Raw genomic sequence first — 24,887 nt, forward strand, 5'->3', positions numbered from 1 at the left:
TGCCAGCCTCAGACCGCCTTTTGCGCACCCGTCACATTCTACTCTTGTTTCGTGCGCGAGACTGCTGCGCGGTGGCTGGCCCACACCGTGATGCACATTGTCTTGTTTGTTTCCTCCTCCGTATGCTCTCTCCTCTTCTGTCCTATCTTCACGCTCCTCTCTCGTGTTTGCCATCTGTGTGTTGGTTGTGCTCTTTCCCTCCCTCCCTTCACACACGCACGCGGCCCTCTCAACACTCGCCCCCCTCTTGGCGCATTTTAAAAGCGCATTTGTACGCACATGTGTGTGTGTGCATGTCTGTGCTTGGTGTACAGCGCGCGCTCCCCTTTCCAGCTTACGCTCTCGCCGACACACCTCCGCGGAAGCAAGTGCCCGTCTCCTTTAGAGGTACCCGTCGTCGAAGCGAACTTTTAGCTTCGTTGTCTCTCTCTCTTTCTCCTTCTCACACAATCACGGAGGGCGCGGGCCACGGAATGCAGGAGGCGTTTCTCTCCGCTGTGCTGCTCCCTCTCACCGAGAAGAGTGGTGAGGTGGAGAGGATCGAGGAGCTGCTTAGTATGCTGGAGCACTGCTTCGTTGATGCCTTTAAGTTGAGTCCTTCGTCCGGCAACAAGAGTAACGCTGATCCCCCGACTGGAGCCGGCGCTGTCTCCGGCTCCTTGTTTGCCTCCACCTCCTCAACGTCGCTAGACGCGGGCGAGGAGGCGAAGCTGCTTGCCGTGCGGGCCGTGGCAAACTTCCACCGCACGGGGGCGGCTCGTCACGGCACCTTCTTTCGGACGCGTGACTACCACCCACATGCGGCCCTCTTTATTCTCGAGCTTCTCAAGTCTCTCAATGGTAACTCGAAGCACTGGTTTCGGCAGCTGCAGCTGGACAGCCTAGATGCCTGCTTGGCCATTTTGGAGGTGACAGGGACGGAGAACGTGCGACTGTGTCTTCCCGGCGTGGTGTCGGTGGCTGTGCGCTATATCCACCGCGCTCATCACGGCAAGGACTCGACCAAGGTGTGCCTGACGGCGATCAAGATGCTTTGCACCGCACTGACGATTTCGTTTGCCACTGCGGAGCCGGTGACGTGGTTACAGGACACCGCCGTCCACTTAACTAGCGCGCTGCGCTCCATTTTGGATCCCTCGGTGCTCGTTCGGAGTGCGCACGCTCCCGTGACGGTTGCCGCGCTGAAGTCGCTCATTGTCTCGGTGCTGCTGTCGTCGGCCATGACGGAGCTCGTCAACACGCCTCTGAGTTCGCTGCTGATGGTGGCCTACGCGATTGTGGAGAACATGGATCACCTGCACCACCTCGGCGACGACGTCGTTGGTGCAGCAGAGGCAACCTCTTCGGTTTTGTGCACCAGCAGCAGTCTGCGCAGCTCTACGGATGACACAGGCATGTGCACCTTGATGGGCAGCTCCTGGGCTGTGCTTGCCGTCTCCGAGGCGCTACAGTACCTGAGAGGGATGGAGCTGCTTCATCTCGCCACGACGGTGACACGGTCACCAGGCCTGCGAGACCGCTTTTTCCCCTTGCAAGTGCCGCCGCAGACGGCGTCGTCAACAGCAGAGCCACCGGACGTCAGGGAGTCGGTGGTTGCCATTTTCTTGTCTGTCGTTCGCAAGTGCGTCCGCGTTGTTGGCACCGAGATGGACGAGGCGGCCCTGTACACCCACCGCCGCCCGCGCAAATACCCCGCCGGTGTTGTGGATGAGTTTCTTTTCTGCCTCGCTGGTGCCCTCGCCAGACTTCCGACGGCTACTAAGCTGGCGCCGGACTGCCGCGTCGGTGCCGACGACCTCGGTGACGGTGACGAGACCGTTGGAGAGCGCTTGACGAACGCGCTGCTCAGCGAGTATGAAGCAGTGTTGCAGGACTGGGACGCCTATGCGGTGCACCCAGCCGTGCTGTACGTGCTTTCGCGGCTTGTTGTGTGGCAGTTTCACCCCGCGCAAGCCCTTCACAATCTGCCACGCTGCTCTCCTCCTCCCACGACGGGTGTGATGGCCCCCGATGATGAGGCGATGGAGTCTTGCATGTACCCGCAGCCAGCGGACCTCACTGCGGGGCCGTTCGAGCAGCTCTGGAGCATTGTGGCGCAGCCCCATCTCTGGGCCATCACTAAAGATGAGGAGCTGTGTACATATCAACAAGTGCATCATCGGCAAGTGGTCGCTGCCACCCTGCTGCGCTTTCTCGCCTTGTCAGCCGAAGTTCTCGCCTGCGGTGGCGGGGCCACGACCGAGGGGTCGAATGCGGAGCGGGCCGAGGCCCTCGAGCGTCTCTTCACCTTGACTCTCTACCTTGTCCTCGAGAAGGCCACTGCCAGTGGGATACTGCATGAGGCGGCAATGCACTGCGTCGAGGTGTACAGCGCCGCCTGCGGAGAGGCGGACACGTTACTGTTCCTGCTGCGTCACTCCGCCCTCATAGTGGATGAGACGGCGCGGGCAGTGAGAGAGGAGCATCTGCGGCCTGCGGCAGCAAGTGTTCTGCGCGGCAGTCTCGCTTTGTTGGAGCGTCGCTTCGTTCGAGGCGGAGAGGGCAGCAGCAGTGACCGCGCAGCGTCGGGCCGCAGCGGTGCCAGTCTCACTACTCTCGTGCGTCAACGACTCTCCGTGACCGCGATGTCGGCCAGCTTCACACGAGCGTCCGCTAAGGCGCCCTCCCTAGAAGAGGCTGCACAGGTGGCTGACTTTGTGGCGAGTACTATTCACGTGGCGCGTGACACCCTCCAGCTATGCAGCCGCTACAACAGCACGGCAGCCGCAGAGGATGTGATTGGCCGCAGAGCTGCCTTGACCCTCCTGCGCGACGCGTTGGACATCGCAGCTTACCTCAACTACTGTGTTCCCCAGGAGGCTATGGATGAAGAGCAGGAGCGTCGCACCACCTCGGCGCACACTCGCGTGCGGGCACTTCAGTTGGTGGTGCTGGAGGCTGTGTACGCGGTGTTGCAGCACTGCACGCTGCACGACCAAGTCGCTGTTACTGCTGTTCAGACAGCGGTGCGCGGCCTCACGTGTTTCCTGACAACCACTGCCGCACTGACATGGGCCGATGTGACGCGGAAGCGCCTCATTGACGAGGCGGCAGAGCGTCGCCGGTCGACGCAGTGCAGTCGACGCGGCGGGCAAAAAGCGCGCCTCATGGCGAGCGAGGTAGAAGAGGATGACGCGGCCGAGGATGAATGTGACGACGACCCCGGCAGGACTCCCCTTCCAACCCCGCCTCCCGTTGACTGGCCATGGACGCGTTACGCGCCGACTGCCGTGGCCGCGGCGGAGGCAGCGACCAGCGTCAACATTGGGCTTCCTCGCAGCCACCTCCACACCGTCTACCGCGTGTACCTCTCCTTCTTTGCGCTGCTGCGAGAACCCATGGCTGCCTTTGGGGCTGTCGCAGCCGAGCCACACGCCCGTGGTGGAATGGAGCGGCGCAAGCTGGGCGACGTCGCCGTTTCCCCGGTGCTGTTTGAGACGCTGAACGGGCTCGAGGCGATTCGCCTGCTCGCCTGCGATTTTCTGCTGCATCGCATGGTGGAGGAGGTGCTACCGCTGGTTCTCTTGTGGCACGAGCGGGCGTGTCTCTCCCGCATTCCGACCCACACGGAGGAGCGTGCCAAGCTGGCGACGCAGCAGTTTGTGGAGCGCCTCTACGAGGACTGTAAGGACTCTGTCGACTTGCAAGAGTCGATGATGGCCAAGTGCCGCTGCTTCGATTTGCTCCCTACCCCGTCTCAAGAGCCGGTGCTTTCTTATCCCCAGCCGTGACGCTGGTCAGCCTGACAGACAAGCGCACAGCATCTGCAGTGTCTGCTGTCCCCCAACACTCACATAAAAGAACACTAATGCGACTATCAGTCTTTAGACAGTGTGCGGCGGGCATATGTGCTTGTGTGTGGTCTCTGCCCCACCCCCCATTCCTGCATTGACCCGCACCACTGTCAGTGACTTGGTGTTTTGGGCTTTCGTGACGTCGATCTGCCCCACCCGGCCCTTCCTCTCTCCCGCGTGCCAGCTTCTCAGACAACGGCGGTGCGGCGGAGACGTCTTTGTGTGCATGGAGACCCTCTTGCGGCACTGTATACATTTTGAAGATTATGGAATGCCCCTCCCCCTCCCCCTCCCCTAATGTGCGTCCCCTGACTTCCTAGCAACTCTCCACCTTTTGCACCTCTCTCTCTCTCGCCTCTTCCCGTTTTATGTCATGGGTGGCGTCTTTGTGCTTTCCACGCGCGTGTATGTGTCTGCCTCGGGTGTGTTGCTTGGCATTGACGCGCTGACCCTCCTCCTCTCTCCTGCCAGTGCACCCGATCCCAGACAAGGCGCCAAAACGTGCGCGACCTTTTTTCTGCCTGTTTTGCTGTTTGTGTCTTTACCCCCTCCCCTCTCCGCCATTGCCCAGTTCTCCTCCTCCTCTCCGTGTCCCACTCCCGCTCCGCGCCCACGCAATCCACGTACTCACCCGCCCGCCGTGCACCACGTGCATACATACACACATACGCACCCTTTTTTTTCCTGCTTTGTCTTCCTTTTTCCCTCCTCACATTAGGGAGACACATAGACCCACCCACCCACCCATACACATACACATACACGGATTCAGACACTCCTTTGTGCTCATATAAAATTGCCGACTGCAGAAGACGACAAGCAACGCAGAGCAGAACACAGATTGAAGGGAAGGAGCGCCCCCTCCTTTCCCTCCCTCTCACACACACGCACAGACACAGACGGTGCTCTTGTTTGTTTATTTCCTTTTCTCTCTCTGTGTGTGTTGCACAGCTGCAACGTCATGCCCGCCAAGCCCGACACCTCGCTTCCTCCACAGCTGTGTCTCATCGCGGCTGACGAGTCCGTCAACCCCGTTCCCAAGCTGCTCCTTTCCTTTCCGGTGCCTCGCCTGATATCGCAGCTGCGGCTCGAGACCGGGTGGGCGAGGCCGGAAGAGGATGAGGTCCCTGCCGGCGGTGTGCCAACAAAACCCTCTGCTTTGCCGTCATGGCGGGCAGAGGAACTGGATCACCTCTCGCGCGGTATGCAGGAGTCTGCCCAACAGCTGCTGCTCACTGGCGGCTTCTCACACTTTCTGCAGGAGCAGTTCCATCACGAGGCGGGCCCAAAATGTGAGTGTTGTGGCAGCGCCACCGACAGCGGCAGCGCGCTGCTCCGTCAGGGCTGTGCCTCTGCCGCGCACTGGGTCAGCAGAACCGTCACCCTTGACCTTCAAGGGCTGCTTTCCTCCGTGGCGCAGCGAAACACGCTGCTGCATGTTGCCCGATTGCGCAGGCAGAGCGAATCTGCCACAACTTCATCTGCTCTGCTACCTGCTGGTAAGGGCACATTCGGACACCGCGTACCGCTGACGCGTGTTCCTGAGTCAGAGAGCTGGGTTAGTGGCGAAGATGCTGCGGCGGTGGGCCTGCGACCGCGGCGATCGGCGGAATCGGGTAGCGCCTGGGCGGACACGTCGACAAGCTTGCGAGACTTGGCGCCAGCCGGTGGCACACCATCAATCCCCACCAGTGAGCGGCGACGGGCGAGTGGGACGGCCGCGTCCACTTCGACCACTACTGGCGTGGCGACGAGCTACAGACCACGCACGGCTCCAGAGTCTGCGAGCCTGGAGGCACTAGAGACGTCCTTGGGCAGCGAGCACGCCGATGCACGCCCTACCACCTTTTCGGACTTTGTGCGGCAGATCGCTAGTGATAGTGGCAGCAGCACTGCTGCCTCCGATGCGCCACTGCTCCTTCATTTCGTTTCCTGGCTGCCCCTTCAAGTGCGCCCTTTCGATGGCATCCCGTGTGCGCAGGTGACCGCTTGCTTGACGGCACTCACCGCATCGTGCACTGAGGCCGAGGACGCAGCGGCGGTGCCCTCCTCCAACTCTGGCCTGCAGGGGTCGCTGTGGTGTGCGCGCGCGTGGCTTTGCTGCCAGTGCTTAGCGCATCCGCGCTTCCCTACTGAGGCAGTGCCCGCGGGACTTGTAGGGCGTATGGTCGACGCGTTCGCACGGGTCATTCGTGATGTGACGGGGTTGATCTTACAAGTGCAGCAATCAGCAGACGCGGCTGCTGTCGAGGTTAGCGCCGAGGCAGGAGGCAAGCAAGAGCGGCACTTGTCGTCAGTGGCTGAGAGAGGTAGTGGGGCTGACGGCACCTGTGCCGCATCGAGTCTGCTCCCCTGGCTAGAGCAGCTGCGGGGCTACCTTCGCGGCTTTGCCGTCATGTTGTGCAACCGCACATTGCAGCTTGTACCAGATACCGATGTCTACCGTCTTGAGGAGCTGTGCTACCAGTGTCTCTTTCACGCGACGCGCAGTTGCACCAAGGAAGTGCACCTGCTCTACAGTAGGTACATCATCGACAGCGCGGTGCATCTGTATCGGTGCATCTGGAACTCACTGCAGGTGGAGAGGCAGCGCTTGGTGGAGGTGTTCTTCCAGCGTCTACCCACGTCTTCCGCGTGTGTGACGCACCGGAGCTATCGCGTGAACTACGACGGACGCACTGTGCTGCCCCTCACGGTTACCATGCTGGCAGGTGCGCAGTCGTTGGTCATCTCAAGCGAAGGAGGCGAGCTGGCCACCGTGGAGACGCTGCAGCGTCAGTGCAGCTTGTGGGCCAACACGTTTGTGCATGAGCTGCTGTTGCGGCGCGCTTCAGAGGGGGACCGGGCCGAGGACACGGCAGCGTGGACGGCGGCAGTGCGCGTGGCGGAGGACTTGACGGATCTTCTCGGGGTGCCGGAGTGGCCAGGCGCAGATGTACTGCTCCGTAGTTTCGTGCACTCGCTGACGCAGCTATGCCTCGGCGCCGAGTCTGCCACGACGGCGTCCGCCGAGGCGCTGCGGCCGCTGGCATTGGATGTGGTAGCGCACGTAGCTCTGAGGCTCTTTGATGAGAAGCAGTTCTCTGTGCCGACGGCTATCTTGGCGGAGGTGGAGCGACTCGGGGACTCGACCAGCACAAGCCAGACGGCGGCTCGCATGGCGCTTCAGCATATCTTGCGTGTACCCGTTCCCGCACAACCCGCCGCTGCCGACCAGCAGGCTTGGGAGCGCATGTGTGGTGCAGGAGGCAAGGCAGCGACGTCGAGCATTGGCGCGGCGGACAGCCGCCTTCTTGGGATTATGACATCCGTCTACGTGGCAGAATCGCAGCTCATCACGAATCCGTCCACCACGGCCGATTACGCTGCAGTGTGGTTTCACGTGCGCGCGGCGCAACTCACAACCTGGGCTTCGCTGCAGGATGCCCATCAGGAATGGATTTCGCAGGCCGCGCTTAACTCACTCGTGCGGTGGCAGCGGCCTCCCGGCTCGGGGGACGCACCGGCCAACTGGAACGATGTGTGCGCGTGGACGCAGGCCATCAGCACGCAGTTCAGCAACTCTATGCTCAGCCTGCGCACACGACACACCCTGGTGTCGATGCTGCTCTCCATTTTTCACCTGAAAGATGCACAGGGCGTCGCGGTACCGGTGTCGGACGTGGTACAGAAAAGAGCACTTGCCCACCTCGCCCGCCTTACCGCGGCGCACCCGCCGCTCCATCGCTATCTGTGGCCCGTGGCACGGCAGTGCGTGCAGGACGACAGTTCGAGAGTGCGGGAGTCTATCGTGCCCCTTCTTCTTACAATGCTGAATGGCGCGACCGTCACCGCAACTGAGATCGAGTCGGCGTCGACCGACCACTTCTCTGCAACAGCTGACAGGGTCACTGCGGAGGTGGTGAGCAGCCTCCTCTACCTCCTCAACGACAAGAGTGCCTCAGTGGTGTCGCGCACCATCGCCGCCCTCGACGCATTTCTGACAGATGACGCTTACCAGTGCCTTTTCTCCACCCCGCAGGGTGCGCCGCTGCTGCTCTTCATCCAGCACAAGCTACTGCAACTCGCCTCCCCCGAGGAGGCCGAGGCGCAGAGGCATCAGAAGGAGGTGGTGAAGCACTTTCTGCGCCGCTGGGTGGTGACGCTAGGCGACGCCGAGGGTTCCCTCACCGGCGCACACGCGCAGCTGGCAAAGGAACTCGTTGCACTGGTGGTGATGGCGGCGCCAGACTACCCGCACGATCTCGGCGAGGACCACCCGCTCGTGCAGGTGCTACAGGGCATGCACGCATACGTAGCCGCATACGACCCGGCACGCGAGACATCTTCGCCGACCGCCACTGCCGTGACTGCGGCTGCAGCGCGTCGTCGCCCGCGCGGCTACCATATTGATGGGGCCCGGCTGCTCCACGTCATGCGCTGCGCAGCGCGGTCGCTGTGGACGCGGTACAACTGCTTTCACTCTACCGAGGACGCCGTGTCGTGCCTCGCTGCGCTGCGGGCACTCGCGCAGGCCCGCGGGGAGTGGGTGCAGCCGCTGGCCGAAGTGCTGGTGCAGTCCATTGCCTACCCCCCGCCTCCCACATCGCCACTTGCCAAGGCGCCGGAGGCTCTGGGCGGGGCGCTGCTGCACATGTGTCAAACCCTGCACGCCGTTCTGAAGGCCCCTCGGCTGCCCCTTATCTCCCTCGACCAGCTCGCACGCTGCCTAACAGCGCTGCTATCCAAGTACGTGGGGCCGTATCAGCAGCGCGTGATCGTCGCCTCCTGCGGTACCCTGAGCGCCCTCATCACTTGCGGCGCCAAGCATCATCGCTCCGGGCAGGTCAACGTGCCGTATTTGCAACTCTGCTACTCGCTCATGAACACCTACTACACCCGTGTGCGGGGGCTGTTGCCGAGCTTGGCCACGCAGCCGCAGAGTGTCGCCTACACGCAGCGCTTCCTCTTTCTCCTGTCCGAGTTTTTGCGCATGTATCCGGGCTGGAAGCAGCACCCGCCGCACCCGGCCTTGATGGAGGAGTCGTTAGCCGGCCACGACGCCGGGGCAACAGCGCTGAATGCGCTCATCGCGGGCCCCGGTATCATGGCTAACACGTACCAGCTCCTGGAGGACGTCCTGGGGAGCTGTGGCGGCCCGGTCACGCAAAAGGGCGTTGGCCTGATCGCCCTGCGCGTTGTTGCATCACTGTGCATGCTGGATCCCACGACGTACTTCCTCCGCGCCGAGGGACGCATTCGCGACGCGCTTCGCTCACACGACATGAGCTTTCAACTGCAAGGCCTCTCCCTGCTCTCCGACTTTCTCAAAGAGGAGGATCAGCGGGTGGAGGCGGCAGCGCGGAAGGCCACTCACGTGGGCACGACGGCGCTCATCCTTGGCTCCAGCGGCGGCGGCGACGCCAGCGACACTTCGAGTGGCAGCCGGGAAAGCAGTCACCGCAGCGACAAGCTTGATGCGCCTCCGCCTGGTGGCCATGCCAAGCGCACGTGCCATAAGCGAGTCGCCGCCGCTGTCGATGCGCCCAAGCAGATGAAGGCGAGAACCAACGCGAAGGGAGCCCCACCGCCGCACTCACCGGCTGCAGCGCACACGGAGGACTTTAATAGCGGTATGGCAACGTGGATCTTTCAGCAGTTTCACGGCGACATCGCGCGGCTCAGCTGCGGCACTCCGAACGCCCAAGTACGCTCGCTCTGTCTGCGCTTGTTTCTGCAAGCCGCGCACGGGGGCCTGCTGCCGCCTGACAAGTACATGCAAGCTATCGTTGCCCTCGCCGCGGACGTGCATGGGCCGCTGCGACAGCAGGCGGCGGCCAGTCTCAACATCCACTGTGAGCGCCATGAGGAGGTGGTGGGGGCGTCGGTCGGGCGGGGCGTCGTTCTTGCGTTTTGTCTGCACCACACGTGCGGCGTGAACCTTCTGCGCAGCGCGGTGTTGCCCGGCAAGCCGCTCGCCGCGACTACGGCTACTGCTGTCGATAGCGGCGCCGGTGATGTGCTGAGCGGGTGCAGTGTCCACAGCTCCGTGTACACGCTACTGCATAAGCGGCTGCGCGACAGCATGATCACCACCCTTGTGCGTTTCTTCTACCAAGATGACAAGGCGCGGTCGTGGTGCGAGGAACATGCGCGGCAGATTACCGATGCTGCCGCCACTCTGGCCGCGTCCTCATCGCCGTCTGTCGTCTTTGGCCTTTTCCACCCGTATCTCTTTCTCTGTCACTTGACGCTGGCGCTTGCGACGTTGCCGTTCCCGCATGAGAGCGACGTGTTGCATCTGCTACAGCAGGCCCGCACCGGCCTCGACTTGAACGGGCAGGCAGCGTTGGATTGGTTGAGGGACAAGGAGGCGCCGACTGAACCACCATCGCGCGCCGATGCAAGCGCTAGCGCGCTCATGCGGTGGAAGGCGGTCGGCGCCGTGCTGCTTCATTACCTACGTCGCAGTCTTACATGTGAGTACCATATGACTTCTGCGACGCTCCTGCGCCACCGCAACCGACCAAACTACCGTCTCGCCACTGCTGCAGCACAGCACAGCGCTGCCTCTGCACTGAACCGCAGCCCTGCGAACAGCGCAGCAACGGTCCATCTGACAGAGCGCGTGGAGCGACTCGTGAGAATGTTGGAGCCTGCCTTACGGGCGTCGTCGACAGCACACCCTTCAAAGGACATAGAGGAGGCTGCGTGGCACGCGCTAAGCGTCGAGCTAGAGGCTGCCCTGATGGAAGAGAGTGCCCACGACATTAGACAGCGCACTCCCACTCGTGCTGCGCCTGTGTGTGGTCGAGCTAAGGCCGCAAGAGGTGTGCGTGCTGCACGAACAGCCACGGCTCCCTCACGACGAAAGCGACAGCGATGTACTTCGTCAAGCGACACCTCAAGTGCGGATGATACTGTGGACGACGACACAGACAGCGAGGAGGACACAACTACTCCTTCATCGGCGTCGTCCGCGATCGACACAAAACACGACGCACCGACCCTCCACCGCCGCCGACGTTCCACGAGCCGTGCAGATGATGCATAGGACTACACCAGAAGCTCTCTGCCCCTACGTAAGTGACGCAGCAGGTACACAAACTCAGCTCGATACGTCGAGCGACCTCCTGGAGTGTCGCGGCTCGTTCCCTGACCTGACCCCTTCCCCGCATCTTTCGTTGTCGCTGCACTGCTCATCCGCTTGCTGACACGTGGTTTTCGCACTCCATCTCTCTCACTGTGACAGCAACTCTTCCCTCCACGCACCTGCGAGCCTGCACAGCGGCCCACCCGCCCGCACACATGAGCAGAGGTGGGTGGGTGGAGCGGGTGATGTCGGCGCGCACACGCGCGCGCGCTGACCACTCCGACGTGAAAACACGGACGAGCGAGGCTGGCAAGGCAAGGCAGGAATCTGATCACGTGCGCGCGCACACAAACGGAATGAGCAGCTCCTGAAGAGACGATGGGGCTCATGCACACAGACACGCACGCGCACACTCCTCCGTCTTCACGGAGCGCGGCCCTGCTGCTGCTGCTGCTGCCGCCATGTGCCGGACGTCTAGACACGCGTGTCTTCCCCACACCTTGCTCTTTCCCTCCCCCCTCCCCTCCCCTCCTGGCGAACACAAAACATGCGCGATGCACACACGCGCACGCCCACCGAAAAAAAAACGCGCAGCTCTTCGCTCTCGTTCTTCGAACAAACACCTTTAAACCGCCTTCTAACCCCTCTTTCTTCTTTTTCAGCCATGCGTGAGGCTATCTGCATCCACATCGGCCAGGCCGGCTGCCAGGTCGGTAACGCGTGCTGGGAGCTGTTCTGCCTTGAGCACGGCATCCAGCCTGATGGCTCCATGCCCTCTGACAAGTGCATCGGTGTTGAGGATGACGCGTTCAACACGTTCTTCTCGGAGACTGGTGCTGGCAAGCACGTTCCTCGCTGCATCTTCCTGGACCTCGAGCCTACGGTCGTGGATGAGGTGCGCACCGGCACGTACCGCCAGCTGTTCAACCCCGAGCAGCTGGTGTCCGGCAAGGAGGATGCGGCGAACAACTACGCTCGTGGCCACTACACCATCGGCAAGGAGATCGTCGACCTTGCGCTGGACCGCATTCGCAAGCTGGCGGACAACTGCACGGGTCTCCAGGGCTTTATGGTGTTCCACGCTGTGGGTGGCGGCACCGGCTCTGGCCTCGGTGCGCTGCTGCTGGAGCGCCTGTCTGTGGACTACGGCAAGAAGTCCAAGCTTGGCTACACCGTGTACCCGAGCCCGCAGGTGTCGACTGCCGTCGTGGAGCCGTACAACTGCGTGCTGTCGACGCACTCGCTGCTCGAGCACACCGATGTTGCGACGATGCTCGACAATGAGGCCATCTACGACCTCACTCGTCGTTCTCTCGACATTGAGCGCCCGTCGTACACGAACGTGAACCGCCTGATCGGCCAGGTGGTGTCGTCTCTGACGGCGTCGCTGCGCTTCGATGGTGCGCTGAACGTGGACCTGACGGAGTTCCAGACGAACCTTGTGCCGTACCCGCGCATCCACTTCGTGCTGACGAGCTATGCTCCGGTGGTGTCTGCCGAGAAGGCGTACCACGAGCAGCTGTCCGTCGCGGACATCACGAACTCGGTGTTTGAGCCTGCTGGCATGCTGACGAAGTGCGATCCTCGCCACGGCAAGTACATGTCGTGCTGCCTCATGTACCGCGGTGATGTCGTGCCGAAGGATGTCAACGCCGCGATTGCGACGATCAAGACGAAGCGGACAATTCAGTTCGTGGACTGGTGTCCGACCGGCTTCAAGTGCGGCATCAACTACCAGCCGCCGACCGTTGTGCCCGGCGGTGACCTCGCGAAGGTGCAGCGCGCCGTGTGCATGATTGCCAACTCGACCGCGATCGCTGAGGTGTTTGCCCGCATCGACCACAAGTTCGACCTGATGTACAGCAAGCGCGCGTTCGTGCACTGGTACGTGGGTGAGGGCATGGAGGAGGGCGAGTTCTCCGAGGCGCGCGAGGATCTCGCTGCGCTGGAGAAGGACTACGAGGAGGTTGGCGCTGAGTCCGCCGACGACATGGGTGAGGAGGACGTCGAGGAGTACTAAGGTACACTCGTGCCGCGCGCTGATGTTGTAGGTGCACGCGCGCGTGTGCTGCAGCGGGGCCGCCGCCACTGCGACTGTGTGTGTGCGCGTGACGGCCGGCACGAGGAAGGAGGAGCGCGCGTGTGCGTGCGATGCGCCTCCTCTTTTTTTTTTCGCCCTCGTCGGTGTTTTTTTTTTCTGAGAGGACGGCGGGGCGGATGGCGGGCGGCGGTGCTGACGGAGCGGCCACACTTTGCACCTCCCCGCCCTCCGCCGTCTCTCCGTTCGCCGTCCTCTCCTTCCTCGTGCGTGCGTCTGCCGCGCATGCACACGCGCGCGCGTTGCCGTAGCGCTGTGTATCTGTGGAGGGGGGCCTTGTCTCTCCCTCCCCGTGGTTGATAGATGAAGAGAAAGAAAAGGAGAGAGCAGTGCGCTTGTGTGAGCGCGAGAATGGTGGCTGAGCCGACTTTGTGCTGCGGCGTGTTTCAGGGCGCACTGATTTTGTCACATCGGTTTCCGTGCCAGGAGCGCGTGACCTTATTCTGTAGCGCCGGTGTTTTCACGTTCCTGCCTTGGAGATGGGAGGCTTGCTATGCGGCGGTGGGAGTGAAGTGTGATTCTTCAACGAGAGCTGGGACTTGCTGTGGTGGGTTCTTGCTGTACTTTCTGTCTCTTTTCCGGATAGGTGCGCATCTTCTTGGTGGAGGTGCGCACAGTATTCGTGTCCACTACTCTTGTTCTTGCTGCTTTGCGGTATGTACACACACACACACACAGGAGCGGATGATAAGGGAACGCAAGATTAATGCACACCACCCATGTTTGAGGGGTGCCTACAGCTGTGTCTTGAGTTTATCGGCGCTCAGGCGCCAAAAGACGGCTGCTCCTCCGCGCAGCTGAGTGAGTTCATCTGCGAAGACATCGTTCCGTATCAGGGCTGGGCCGCTAACGATACCCTTCGCGACACCATCGTACGGCTCTTGCTGACCACACACGTCAGCGAGTTCGATGTCCATGCAGCAGGGGCGAGGGACGACGGAGCGACGTCGGGCGCGCAGAGGGCGGACGCGGCTTCCAGCTCCCCGGGCAGCTGCGGGGGGCGAGACAGAGGGAAGGTGGCACCCGCACCTGCACCCAACGCATCGAACGGAAATCAACAGCGGCGTCGAATTTCAGCGGACGAGGCCATTGCTCTGCTGGACTTGGGTCGTATTGCGTGGGCCGAGAGAGGGGAAGTTGGGGTCTGCGACCCGTGCGGCATGCCAGGGCGGCAGGAGTCGCAGTCCTGTGCTCTTCCCAGAAGGGATGGCGACCGCAGAAAGTTGCTCTTCTTTACCCCATCTCACGCCCTGCGCGAGCGTGTCATGGGCTTTTCCATCACGAATGAGAAACTGGAGATGGTGTCCAGCTTCATCGCGGAGAACGCCGTGCTTGGCTGGGATCGATTGCCCAGCACGCCAGAGTTCAAGGCGCGGTACAAGAACCACCTAGTCGGCAGCGGCCTCAAGTGGCTACGGCGGGTGCACAAGGTCGCGCCCGTGTACATGTACCACGAGCCTTCACGCGAGGTTATCTATCGCTTCTTCCCGCACTTTGCGCTGCCACTGACGGAGCGGGAAAAGAAGAGGCAGCCGACGTGGGCGGTAGAGGATGGGAGCGGCAGCCGCGCTGAAGCGTCCTCCTTGGGCGACGGCCGTGTTCCGTCTTCATCCCGCGAAGAGGAACAGCTGTACGGGGAGTGGGGTCGCACTAGCGGCAGCGACGGTGGTGTAGTGCTTAGTTCGACTGCATCAGCAGCGTCCGCGCCATCGCTGCAGCAACGCCGCACCTGTCGCCTTTACTACCCCCTCGATCACTACTACGCGCGCAAGCGCCGTCTGGAGGCGGCGTTCCCTAGCGTGACGTTCGACCTCCAACTGGTGCGCCAGCTGGTCCAGGAGTCCCCGGAGCGCCGGCTGCTGATGCAGGATGCCGTGCACGCCATCCTTGCCGCCCACGGCCTCTTTCTCACCCGCTGGGAGGACTTCTCGCGGACTGAGCGGATGCACCTGCGGCGCCTCATGAGCTTGGCGGGCCTCAGCATCGTGGTCGCCTCTATCTCCCTGCGCGGACATCTGCGTGAGCTGCGTTTAGTGATTCCTTCTGAGGACCTTGTACGGCAGGTGTCCGCCGCATCAACGTCCGCGTCGTCCTCCGCCCCTGTGAGGCCACGAGCACGCTTTCGCACCGGAGGGTACGACGTCGAAGAGGGAGAAGAAACACGCGATTTGTACCCGAGCGGCAGTGAAAGGGACGACAACGACGCAGAGCATGGCCAGGATGGCGACACCAACAGCAGGGATGAGGCTGCGCTGCGGAGACAGCTCGTGGCCGCTCATGTGATCCTGCGGGCAGACCGCGAGCCTGGCCGCGGTGGAGCGGCCGAGGAGCTGGATCTTGATCATGAGGGGGATGAGGCCAGGTACAGCGCCGGCGACGAGGACGACGACGAACAGGGCGTTGAAGCTCAAAGCCAGGCCGCGGCGCCGCTCTCGCACCCGTCGACTCGACACCAGCAGGCGGAGGCCGTGGCGGTGCTTCGTGTTGAGCCCAACCAGCCCCTAGAGCTACAGGCCGCCCACGAAGCGGAGCGACGCCCGCTGTCGCTCACCGCCGCAGTACCGCGTGTTCGGTTTCATATGCCGTACAAGCAACGGAGCAAAGCCCTTGGCGGCTTCCTCGAGAGGTACGCGAAGACGCGTGGCACACTGGTCACGCGGTATCTGCTGCTGCGGCACACCAAGGTGCTCACGCTCGTGTACGCGCCGCGGCTACCGACGGGGTCGCCTGCGCAAGGTCCCTGCCCCGTCGAGGCCACTGCTGCGACCGTGGTAAAGAGAGAAGAACAGGGCGACCCACACCATTCCGGTGAGGGAGTTGCGGTCGCAAAGGCGGCAGCGGCGCCCCTGCCTCTGCCTCGCACGCTTCACTTCGAGCCCAGCGATCCGCGGCTCCCCAAAGGCCTGTCCGCCTACTCAGTCAACACAGTGCTGGACGTGCTTGTGCAGGCTGCTCCTCACTACGCGGCGTCGGTGCCGCGGCTCATACAGAGCATCGACGTTTCCACCCTAAACCGACGCGTCCTGCCTTTCCTGCGCCACCTCAAATACGTCCACACGACCGCAGTCGCCCAGCGTGGGCGGAAGCACGTGGGGCTGGTGGTCTTGGTACCTGCGGAGGGAGAGACGCGCCCCAGCACGCTCAGCGACACGGCGAAGCAGGCTGTGCTGGACGCTGAGGCTGCTGCTGCTGATTTGGCAAGGAGGGTCGCACGACAGCCCGTGCCGCCGTCTGCGGCGAGCGGCAAGTCGATTCCCTCGGATATGGTGTTGCAGAGCCTCCCGGCTGTGGCGGAGGGCGCCCGCCGATCAACATTGGGTGAGCGTCTCATCGAGGTGCATCCCGCAGCCACGAAGGCGGTAAATCGAGTTATGGCAGTGCGCAACGGCTACGCGCGGAGCTTGGTGCAGCGCATGTCGCGGCTTCACCTCGAGCTGTGGTACCAGCACTACCGCTATCCCACCGACGGTGCGGCAGCGGGTGCGGGCGGCGTGCGTGTGCGAGAGATGTACACTCGCATGACCCTTAGCACGTTTGTCGTCGTCGTTGGTCTTCCACAAGCCGACCTTGGGCGTTTGCTCGGGCGTACAGATGACGTGTGCGGCTGGTCCACGCCCCTCCGTGATCTCCCGCCCAGTGTGTATGGATGGTGCGTACAGCGGGGAATGCAGATGCTGTTCGCGTGTCTGCAGGGGCTGCACGACCGTCGGCTCATCCGATCAGCGCAGGGCGTCACCAACAGCTTCCTCTCCCCTGAGGCATGCGACGACGTTGCCTACACGCTAGAACCGCAGTGCACTGTGGATGGCTACACGCACTACTTCATGTCCGCCCCACCCACCGCCGCCGCGTCGCTGTACGCGTGCATGCGCTACTGGATTCCGTTCTGGAGCGCGATAGGGCGGCCGTCGCGCAGGCTCTCATCGCAGCTCCTGGAACTGGAGTCGAATGCTACGGTGGCGCAGGTGGTGGCGCTCTCTAAGGTGTTGCGACAGGACCCCAGCATTTTGGCAGCGCAACTCTACAAAAGCGGTGGGCTACCACTGGAGTCGCGGCGCAGCACCAGCCTCGGCGACGTCGCCGCTGGCACAACGAGACGTGGAGCAGAGCTGCGAGGCGTATCTGGCCGACGCAGCATCTTTTCCTCTGCCTCTCTGTTTGTACGCGAGCGTCACGGCCGTGCGGATGACGGAAACAGCACTTGTCCGACGGCGACGACGACAGCCAGCGGCCGTCACGTTGCGCGACAGCGTCCCCGCAAGGCGCCCCGTACGGAGATCAGCGGCCCCACCGTTGCTGAGGCACTGGATTCCGCATTCCACCACTTTGCGCCTCTTAAGCGCGTAGAGGAGGTGATCCGCCTTGTGCTGCGCGGCCGCAGCGTGCACCTCTCGCACCACCCACTCTTCTGTGTGCCAGCGACGCTGCCAGCAGTGCTGGTGCGGCGGCACGGAGGCGCGGAGGCCAGCAACACGCTTCTCTGTCCCGCCAGCGGCGGCGGCTGCGGAGGCGCGGCGACCCCTACGGAATTCAGTCTGGCGAACGCTGGGCAGGGAGGCGGTGCGTACAATCGGCTGGTGAGCACGTCGACGATGCACATGGCAGTACTCGCAGAGACGCTGCGCGCTGTGCGGAACTCGAACGCTACCCATAGAGCCCCCCAGGTGCGGCACCCCTCGTCCATAGAGACGCTTCGAGAAGAGGTGGAAAGCGTGTACGCACCACGGGCGGCGGCTTCTACCGCTGCTGCTGCCACCACCGATGTCGCACCCGCGCAATCATGCGCTGCCTCGGCGCCTCTCTCACCACCTTTAGTCTCGCTGCGTCTGTCTCCGCATACGTCAGAGACATGCTTGTCTTCTCCGGCGTCGTCGTCGTTGCTGCAGCTGGAGGGCGGCTTTGAGGTGGTCGCCGATATGCTGCGCATGATTGTCTTCTGTGACCAGGCCCACTACCGCGCCAGCGTCGCGCGGTCCCTCTTGACGGCACTGAACGCACCCTGGCTGGTGTCGCGTGCGCGCGCATTCCTGCAGCGACTGCCGGTGTTTCGCCGGGCGCGGCAGCAGAACATCCGCGTGCCGCAGTTGTCGCTCGCGCAGAGCCCGTATGTTTTACCGCTCAACGCACTGCGCACCGCACCACGCCCGTGCGCAAATATGGCTGTGCTGCACCAGTGGGCGCAGGAGGCGGACGCGGTGGGTGGGGCGGTCGCTGGAGGTCGCGAGAGCCCCGTGATGCTGTGGGCGCATGCGGAGATGAACTCGCTCCTCGCATTGGGTGCGCAGGAGTCTTTGCAGCGCACGCCGCCACCGGCGCTGGAGCTCCTTCATCAGCCCTCGATGGATCAAGCTCACATGTCGATGGCGATGAACGCGGTGCGGGAGAAGATGACGCGGCTGCCTTTGCCGCAGTTGGCGTGGCCGGCAGAGGCTGTCGCATGCGAGGGGTTCCTGCGGCGGCAGCGCCCTGACGGCGCAGAGGGAACCGAGATCGGCGAGACAGATGTGGTCATCGACACCGTCGCGGCACGACGTGATGGCCAGCATCGCAAACGGAAGCGCTCGTCCCTAGTGCGGGGTGGCAACGAAGAATCCAGCGGTGAGGAAGACAAAGACAACAGCAGCGAGAGCAGCGACGACGACGGGGACAGCGTTGCGGTGACCCGCGCAGAAGAGGAAGCTGCCCGTCAGCTGTACCCGGCCCGCACTATCCGCAACTATGGCGACCCGCCGTACTTACAGGATCTTCCGATCGACGGCCCTCCAACCGCGGCGGAGCAGCGCGCTGTCGAGGCGTGCCGCGAGGAGCTCAGCAGCGGTGCATTCGCATCGTTTTCGCCTCTTCGTCAGCACCATGACAGCAGCCGCAGCCGTGATGGGTGTAGTCTGATACCGTACCCTAGCATCTTTCACCACGTGGACGGCAGTTGGCACTCGTACATGTGGCATCTCGTGGTGCACACTGTCTACCGCTACATCTTGCGTGTGCCGGGTATTCGCCACGTGGATCTGGAGGGGCGAGTGTTGGCGAGTGGTGTGGTGAGCCAGCGGGCGCTGTGGGCGGTGCTGCAGTTTTTGATTGACCACCAGCTTTTGCTGTGCCTCGAGGAGGAACTCGCGCAGCCCCTCTGCACCCCGGGCGGCGGTGTGCTCGGCGACCCGCCACGGCTGCGCAGTCCATTTCAGCTGCGCAAGCGTTCTCGGCCTGACGCCGCGCCGTCGTTGCCGTCGTCCCTGTCAGCACCAGTTGGCGAGCGCGACATTCCATACCGGCGGAGGGATGACGATGCCTGGCTAGGCTGCATTCGAGGCAGCTGCTGCTATCATCCTACCATACCGTTAGAAGGGCTGCGCCTCGCCATGTCCCCGCGTCTGCTCGACCCGCTGTCCCCGTAAAATGTTTTCTGCTTCACATAGAATTCGATGGTGTCACAATCAGAGCGTGACGCGACCGGCCGCCGATCCCGCGGCATGGGGAGGAGGAGCTCACTGGTCCCTTTCCGAAGCCGCAAAGACCCGATGATAGTCCCACGTCCTGCCGCCCTGTGGCGCTGGCCACCGATATCCGCAAGCTGCTTGGGCACATGATCCTGCGACGGCTTGGCGGCCATGTTGCAGACAGACTGCAACCACACCGCCACGGCTTCCGTCCCCACCGCTCCACCGTAGGTCTCCCCGGGCTTGCCCCTCCACAAAGCAGCCCGGCACCAGGCAGACACCAAGACATGCGCAGCGTTTGTGAGCTCTATGCCTGCACGCGTGGCTCGGCAGGTCGCGGCGCTACCATTGCGGCGCTAAGGAGGTACTGTGTAGACCCGCGCCGCGCCCGCTGAGCCAACGGGCTCTCAGACGGTGGTTGCGCCCGCGGCCGCTTCCAGAAGAGGCCCGGGCTTGCATGCGTTGCTCCACAGGGGTCTGCCCAGGGCCCTCTTCCCCCCACCTCTATGGCGGGCTCGCTGGGTGCGGGGGGTGGGGGAACAGTGCACCCGGGCTGCGCCACGCCTTCTTAGCTGATACGCTCGCGCCCCCGCGCCCTCCGCGGACAAGGGCGTCGCGCCGGCCGCGCTGCCATACGCCCTCTGGGGGCGGGGCGCTTAGTGGGGCTCTGGGTGCCCCCCAAAAAAGGATGTGCACCCGCCTTGGCGCGCGGCGCCGCAACCAACCGCAACTCCCCGCCGCACCAACGCGCTTGGAAAAGGGTCGCTGCCCTCGCCTTCCGGGCCTGGGCTTTTGCCAAGTGCGCGGCATTGGCCACGGCGTCGCCGCGGCTATGGGGGGGGTGGCCGCGGCTCGTCTTGGCGGGGCGGGGGCGGGGCCCGCCGAAGGACCCGCCCCGGTTCCCCCAGGTGGCGCTGCTCGAACCAAGGCTGCTCTATGGCGCCGGCGCGTGGACGAACGGAGCTCGCCGAAACTGCTGGGGGGCCTTTGGGGGCTTTCACGCGAACGCGGCCGCAGTCATCGCGGGCACCCCCCCCCCTCGCGACACGCAGGCAACGGGAATCCAACGAGAGAGGCGGGGGCACACTGTCCCTCGACAACGTGGCGCTGCTGCGCCGCATCCGCCTGCATCCCCCCGCGCCGACGCGAGGAGGCCACCTTGCATATTCGATGCGGTGTGTGTGTGTGTGTGTGTGTGCGTCGGATGGCGGTGTGGCCACGGCGCGTCGGCAGTTCTCGAGCGGCTATACCGGCGTGGGCCCTTTCGGGGCACCGCACGCACACGCATCGCCCATGCGCAGCGTTCGCGTGTGGTCTCGCATCTCTCTCCCTCGCGGGCTGTGTGCGGACACTCCCGTCGAGGATAAAGCAGCGGCATGCAGGCAGCGACCCTCTCGCCTCGCGAAGCGCCCATGCTCGCTGTGGGAGGATGGCGCGGTACAGACAGGCATCCTGCCAGGAGCGGCCGCGACGCCTTATTGCAACAGTATGCCCGCAGGCGCGGCAGCGGCAGGCCGCGGCCAGCTTGCTCGCAGTTGTCGCACTGAGTGTCAAGCAGTGGGTCTGGAGCTTGAGCTGCAACGGCGACAGCTCGATGAGCTCAGGCGCGAAAAGCTAATGGCCGTTGCTGCTCCGGACTCGGTCTTTCTCCCCATGGCGCTCGGCGCGGGCCCTAAAACGGCGGGGGTGAGGTGTTGCGGCGTGTTGGGGTGCAGATGCCGGCGCTGCTAGCCCGTCGCGTGCACCTCTCATTTCCGTTTGCCTTTGGCCGTTGAGGATGAGAGCACCGTGGCGAAGCTGACGAGCTTGCAAAATCGGCAACGCCAGAGGCGCCGACGCCAGCTGCACGGATCGCGGGCCTGGTCTCCGGTCGCAGATGCCAGGCCGACATCCCCCTTCATCCGCACGGCAGACGCCTGCCGCCTCCGCCCTCGAGCGCAGGACCCTGGACGCGGCCCGCTGGGATCAAGACATGCAGTGCAGCCAGGTCCGTGCGGAGTCCGCCGCGCAGCGCGTACCCGACGAGGAGGCGAGGAAGGGCAGGAAGAGCTTGATAGGCGCATGACCCGATTCGGTGGCAGGACGGCTTGTCCCATGACGGCCAGGCGTTAGCGGCAGTGCCGCGGCGGCAGGCGATCGGTGGCTGTGTGGTTGTGCATGCGTATCCGTTTGCTGGCTTGTTCGCGTGTGCTAGGAGAATCGAAAAGGAAGCTGATGGGGTAACTGAACTTTTTATTCCCGTCAGTCCAGGTGAAGGAGCGAGGCGTCGATGGAGTGAGAAGCGGAATAGAGGGAATCGGTGTTGTTGCTGTTTGTCTTGCCGTGGCCCTTCGGGGCGGGGTTAGGATGCCTTGAGGCGGGCTGTGTGCCAGAGGACCCCGAAGAGCGAAGGAAATGCGTTAGTGAATGAGAGTCCGAGGGTGCAAGGCGGTACTTTGAAAATGCGGAGGTGATACTGTGAGTGAAGAGGTTTTTTGGAGATGGGTGTTCGCCGTTTATTATTCGATGAGCTGAAATTAGCGTCAGGGGGGGGGTATAAAATTCTTCCGCAGTGTTTGGATGCCCCTCAGAAAGCTGCCCTGCGGTGTCGGGGGGGGGGGGGCGGTTGAGAAGAGGCGCGCGCGTGGCTTCGTACGTTTGAAAGTGTGAGGATGGGATGTCGAGGAGAAAGGCTGGGGCTGGCGCTGCCGCATCGACTCCGATGAGATGGGTAAGAGCGAGAACTGTCGTAAGGACGTGCAGGGATGGTAAGCGCACACTCACCAGAGAACAATCACGCAACTGCGCGAGAAGTACTGTGCTGACGGGTGGACCGATGACCGTGCAGTTTTCGCTGCAGAGGCGAGTTTGGGCAGGTCAAGAGGGCTGTTCGTAGAGTCCGAGATGTGCATGGTACCATCTCAAATACAAGTGGCCGCGTTTTACAGCACCACCAACCTCGATGTTTTGCTTTTTTTTTCGTTTCAGCTGTGAATCTGGGGATGGTCTGGCGACGAGTGCAATCAGCATCTATTAGAAGCAGCTGCAAGACAATCGGGGAAATTTCCTTGTTATATATATATATATATATTTGTGGCACGCTAGTGTCAGAACAAGCGGTCTTGAGGTTTTTTTTGGATATGGAGCGCTATTTTGGTCACGTCTGAGTAGCAAAACAACAAAAGTCAAGATTTCTGTAAGGCGAAGAAACACGTTTAGTTGGAAAATTCTTCCTACAGTCGAAATAAAAGGCCTACTTGATGCGCTGCGTGAGTCGCATTCGCCCTTCCTCATAAAAATTTTCTCCTGAAACTGAATTTTTCATGAAAAATATATATGGATGCTTGGTTTACCAGGCCTTTGAGTTTCATCATCATTGCTTCTCTCCATACACCTTTAAAACCCTTTTTCCCCACCACCTCGACTCTTAGCTTCTTTTACAGAGCCATGGTTTCTGGGCTTGTTGAGCTCGAAATATTGAGGGGTAAAAACTACCCTCAGACGGAAGACGATCCGAATCCCTGCACGACCCAGGTGACAGTATTAGTAGCTGACGCATTATCAGGCGCCGCTCTCTCTCCTGCGCAGTTGTCATCTATTCAGCAAAACTCGAATGCCCCATTTTACAACGACACACTGAATTTCAGGGTGGAGGACGCATCTGAAGATGTTTGTCTTTCCATTACAGTGAGTGAACACTCTCGTCGAAAAATGCCGTTTGTTCTTTTTTATGGCAAGCAGATTATTGGCCTTTCCAAGCTAAAAGCAAAGCAGCGATTTGTGATTCCTCTGTTCTCGGAGGAAGAGGGTATTCAACAAGTCGAAATCGGCGCAGACACGCTGGACCTTGAAAGCAGCGGAGGAGCACCATTCTTGAGCGCACGTGTCCAGTTTACAAAAGATAAAATTTTTGACAAGACCGATCCGTATTCCGATGTGGATGTATCAGGCAAGGGCTTATCCTTCGACGGCAAGAATCAACTGGTTCCCGAAGGGACCCAGTACGTATGGCTGAGGCTGAAAAGCGACAAAAAATGGACGAACTCTTTTCAATATGAGCTCTCCGTTGCTTGGCGTTCTCGTGCTCCACTCGAAACGGAGGCTCAGGGCAACATAAAGTCGCGGAAAGGCATTACTGGAGGCATGACTACAATTTCTGCAGAACCGGACTCGACACGGACACTGGGCGACATCATCATCAAAAAATGGTGTTGCCGCCGCACGCACCAGGTACTCACTCGAGTTTGCATTACTGCAGAGAAGTATGGAAATAAAGTCACAGATCTCACATTCACTCCAAAGGAGGAGGTGGAGTTTCGCACCAACAAAAAGGAGCGCTGTGTTTTTCTCGAGCAAATTTGCAAAAAGAGACTGGAAGACGCTTGTAGCAACTGTCTTCGAGAGTGGCTCAACAGGTTATGGATTCTTTTTGTTACCGGTGTCGACAGCGATCCTGCAGGACCGAGAGCTTTAAGCTACGAGGTGCGAAAGGCTGTCCATGATGCACAATTCACAGAAGCAGATGCCATTATCCTGCAAGCGTGCCTTTTGTTTTCCTTTATTCCGTCTCTCAAGTACGAAGTGTGTCAAGCCCTTTCCGAGTCTGATTATCAAGCCGCTCAGCCGGAAAAAAAGATAGAGGTGAGCACTTTGGAATCACCCCAGCGTCGTGTAACACCTTCACAGGAGACGTTCACTCATGTTTTTATTTCGTTTGTCGGCTCACTTCTTGACACGCTAACCGAGGCGGAGATCGCTAAGGCCGCAGCTGAGTTTAAGCCTGCTATATGGGATGCACAGCAGCGCATTGCCAAAGGCGCAAAAAGCACAATCGGTTCTTGCAGAAAGAAATACGAAGGGTCCATTTTCAAAGGCAGTGGTATTCATATCGATCACTTGGACAAGCTCGGACGTCGCAAGCAAGTGCCGAAATTTGTTTGACGAAGGATTGTGCTTATCACACCGAGAATCTCTTGGGCCTGAAAACACTTTCTCTCCACTTTTTCTTTTAACGCGGCGCATGTACAATACCGAAAAGAAAAAAAATACGATCTTTATTTGTCGCGCTTTCAAGATTTGACACCAAGGAAAAAACGATATAGTAAGTGTAGCGTGATAAACTGTGCACACAAACAGAAAAAATACTTTCCTGTCTTGACGTGGGTTACCAGGTCGAAAAAAAAAATAAAGCAACTCTCTTGCATGTGCAATCATCTTTTTTTTTCCAGTTCCAAGTATCTTGTTTTTATTTGGCTTTCTGTTGCTACCATATTTCTCTGATGATGCGGTCCACCTAAAACCGCGGCATCAGGGTCTAGTACTCACTCTGTGGGGAAGCGGATATCGTACAGACTGCCCTCGGGTACGACTGGCGGACTCGTGGTTTCAGCGGACAGGTCTGGGCCGGTTCTGAGCCGAAGAGGCTTGCGGTCATGATCATGTTTGTAGTAGCTCACTACGAATCGCGT

General features: G+C 61.4%; 5 protein-coding genes across 5 annotated transcripts; all 5 read left to right on the plus strand.

The window, feature by feature from the left end:
* Positions 1–473: 473 nt before the first annotated feature.
* On the plus strand, positions 474–3,770 carry LINJ_13_0310 (conserved hypothetical protein; the record flags this gene model as incomplete). Its single annotated transcript, XM_001464018.2, has 1 exon — positions 474–3,770. The coding sequence occupies one exon, from the start codon at positions 474–476 to the stop codon at positions 3,768–3,770; it is 3,297 nt and encodes a 1,098-aa protein (XP_001464055.2).
* Positions 3,771–4,794: 1,024 nt separating this feature from the next.
* Positions 4,795–10,866, plus strand: LINJ_13_0320 (conserved hypothetical protein; the record flags this gene model as incomplete). The annotated part of the gene is made up of 1 exon (XM_001464017.2): positions 4,795–10,866. The coding sequence occupies one exon, from the start codon at positions 4,795–4,797 to the stop codon at positions 10,864–10,866; it is 6,072 nt and encodes a 2,023-aa protein (XP_001464054.2).
* A 703-nt stretch (positions 10,867–11,569) lies between these two features.
* On the plus strand, positions 11,570–12,925 carry LINJ_13_0330 (alpha tubulin; the record flags this gene model as incomplete). The annotated part of the gene is made up of 1 exon (XM_003392302.1): positions 11,570–12,925. The coding sequence occupies one exon, from the start codon at positions 11,570–11,572 to the stop codon at positions 12,923–12,925; it is 1,356 nt and encodes a 451-aa protein (XP_003392350.1).
* A 1,238-nt stretch (positions 12,926–14,163) lies between these two features.
* Positions 14,164–19,398, plus strand: LINJ_13_0340 (conserved hypothetical protein; the record flags this gene model as incomplete). Its single annotated transcript, XM_001464028.2, has 1 exon — positions 14,164–19,398. The coding sequence occupies one exon, from the start codon at positions 14,164–14,166 to the stop codon at positions 19,396–19,398; it is 5,235 nt and encodes a 1,744-aa protein (XP_001464065.2).
* Positions 19,399–22,866: 3,468 nt separating this feature from the next.
* On the plus strand, positions 22,867–24,360 carry LINJ_13_0350 (conserved hypothetical protein; the record flags this gene model as incomplete). The annotated part of the gene is made up of 1 exon (XM_001464029.1): positions 22,867–24,360. One exon carries the CDS (start codon positions 22,867–22,869, stop codon positions 24,358–24,360), a length of 1,494 nt encoding a protein of 497 aa, XP_001464066.1.
* Positions 24,361–24,887: the final 527 nt, after the last annotated feature.

Source organism: Leishmania infantum, chromosome 13 (assembly GCF_000002875.2).
Source record: "Leishmania infantum JPCM5 genome chromosome 13".
In the NCBI taxonomy this organism is placed as follows: domain Eukaryota; phylum Euglenozoa; class Kinetoplastea; order Trypanosomatida; family Trypanosomatidae; genus Leishmania; species Leishmania infantum.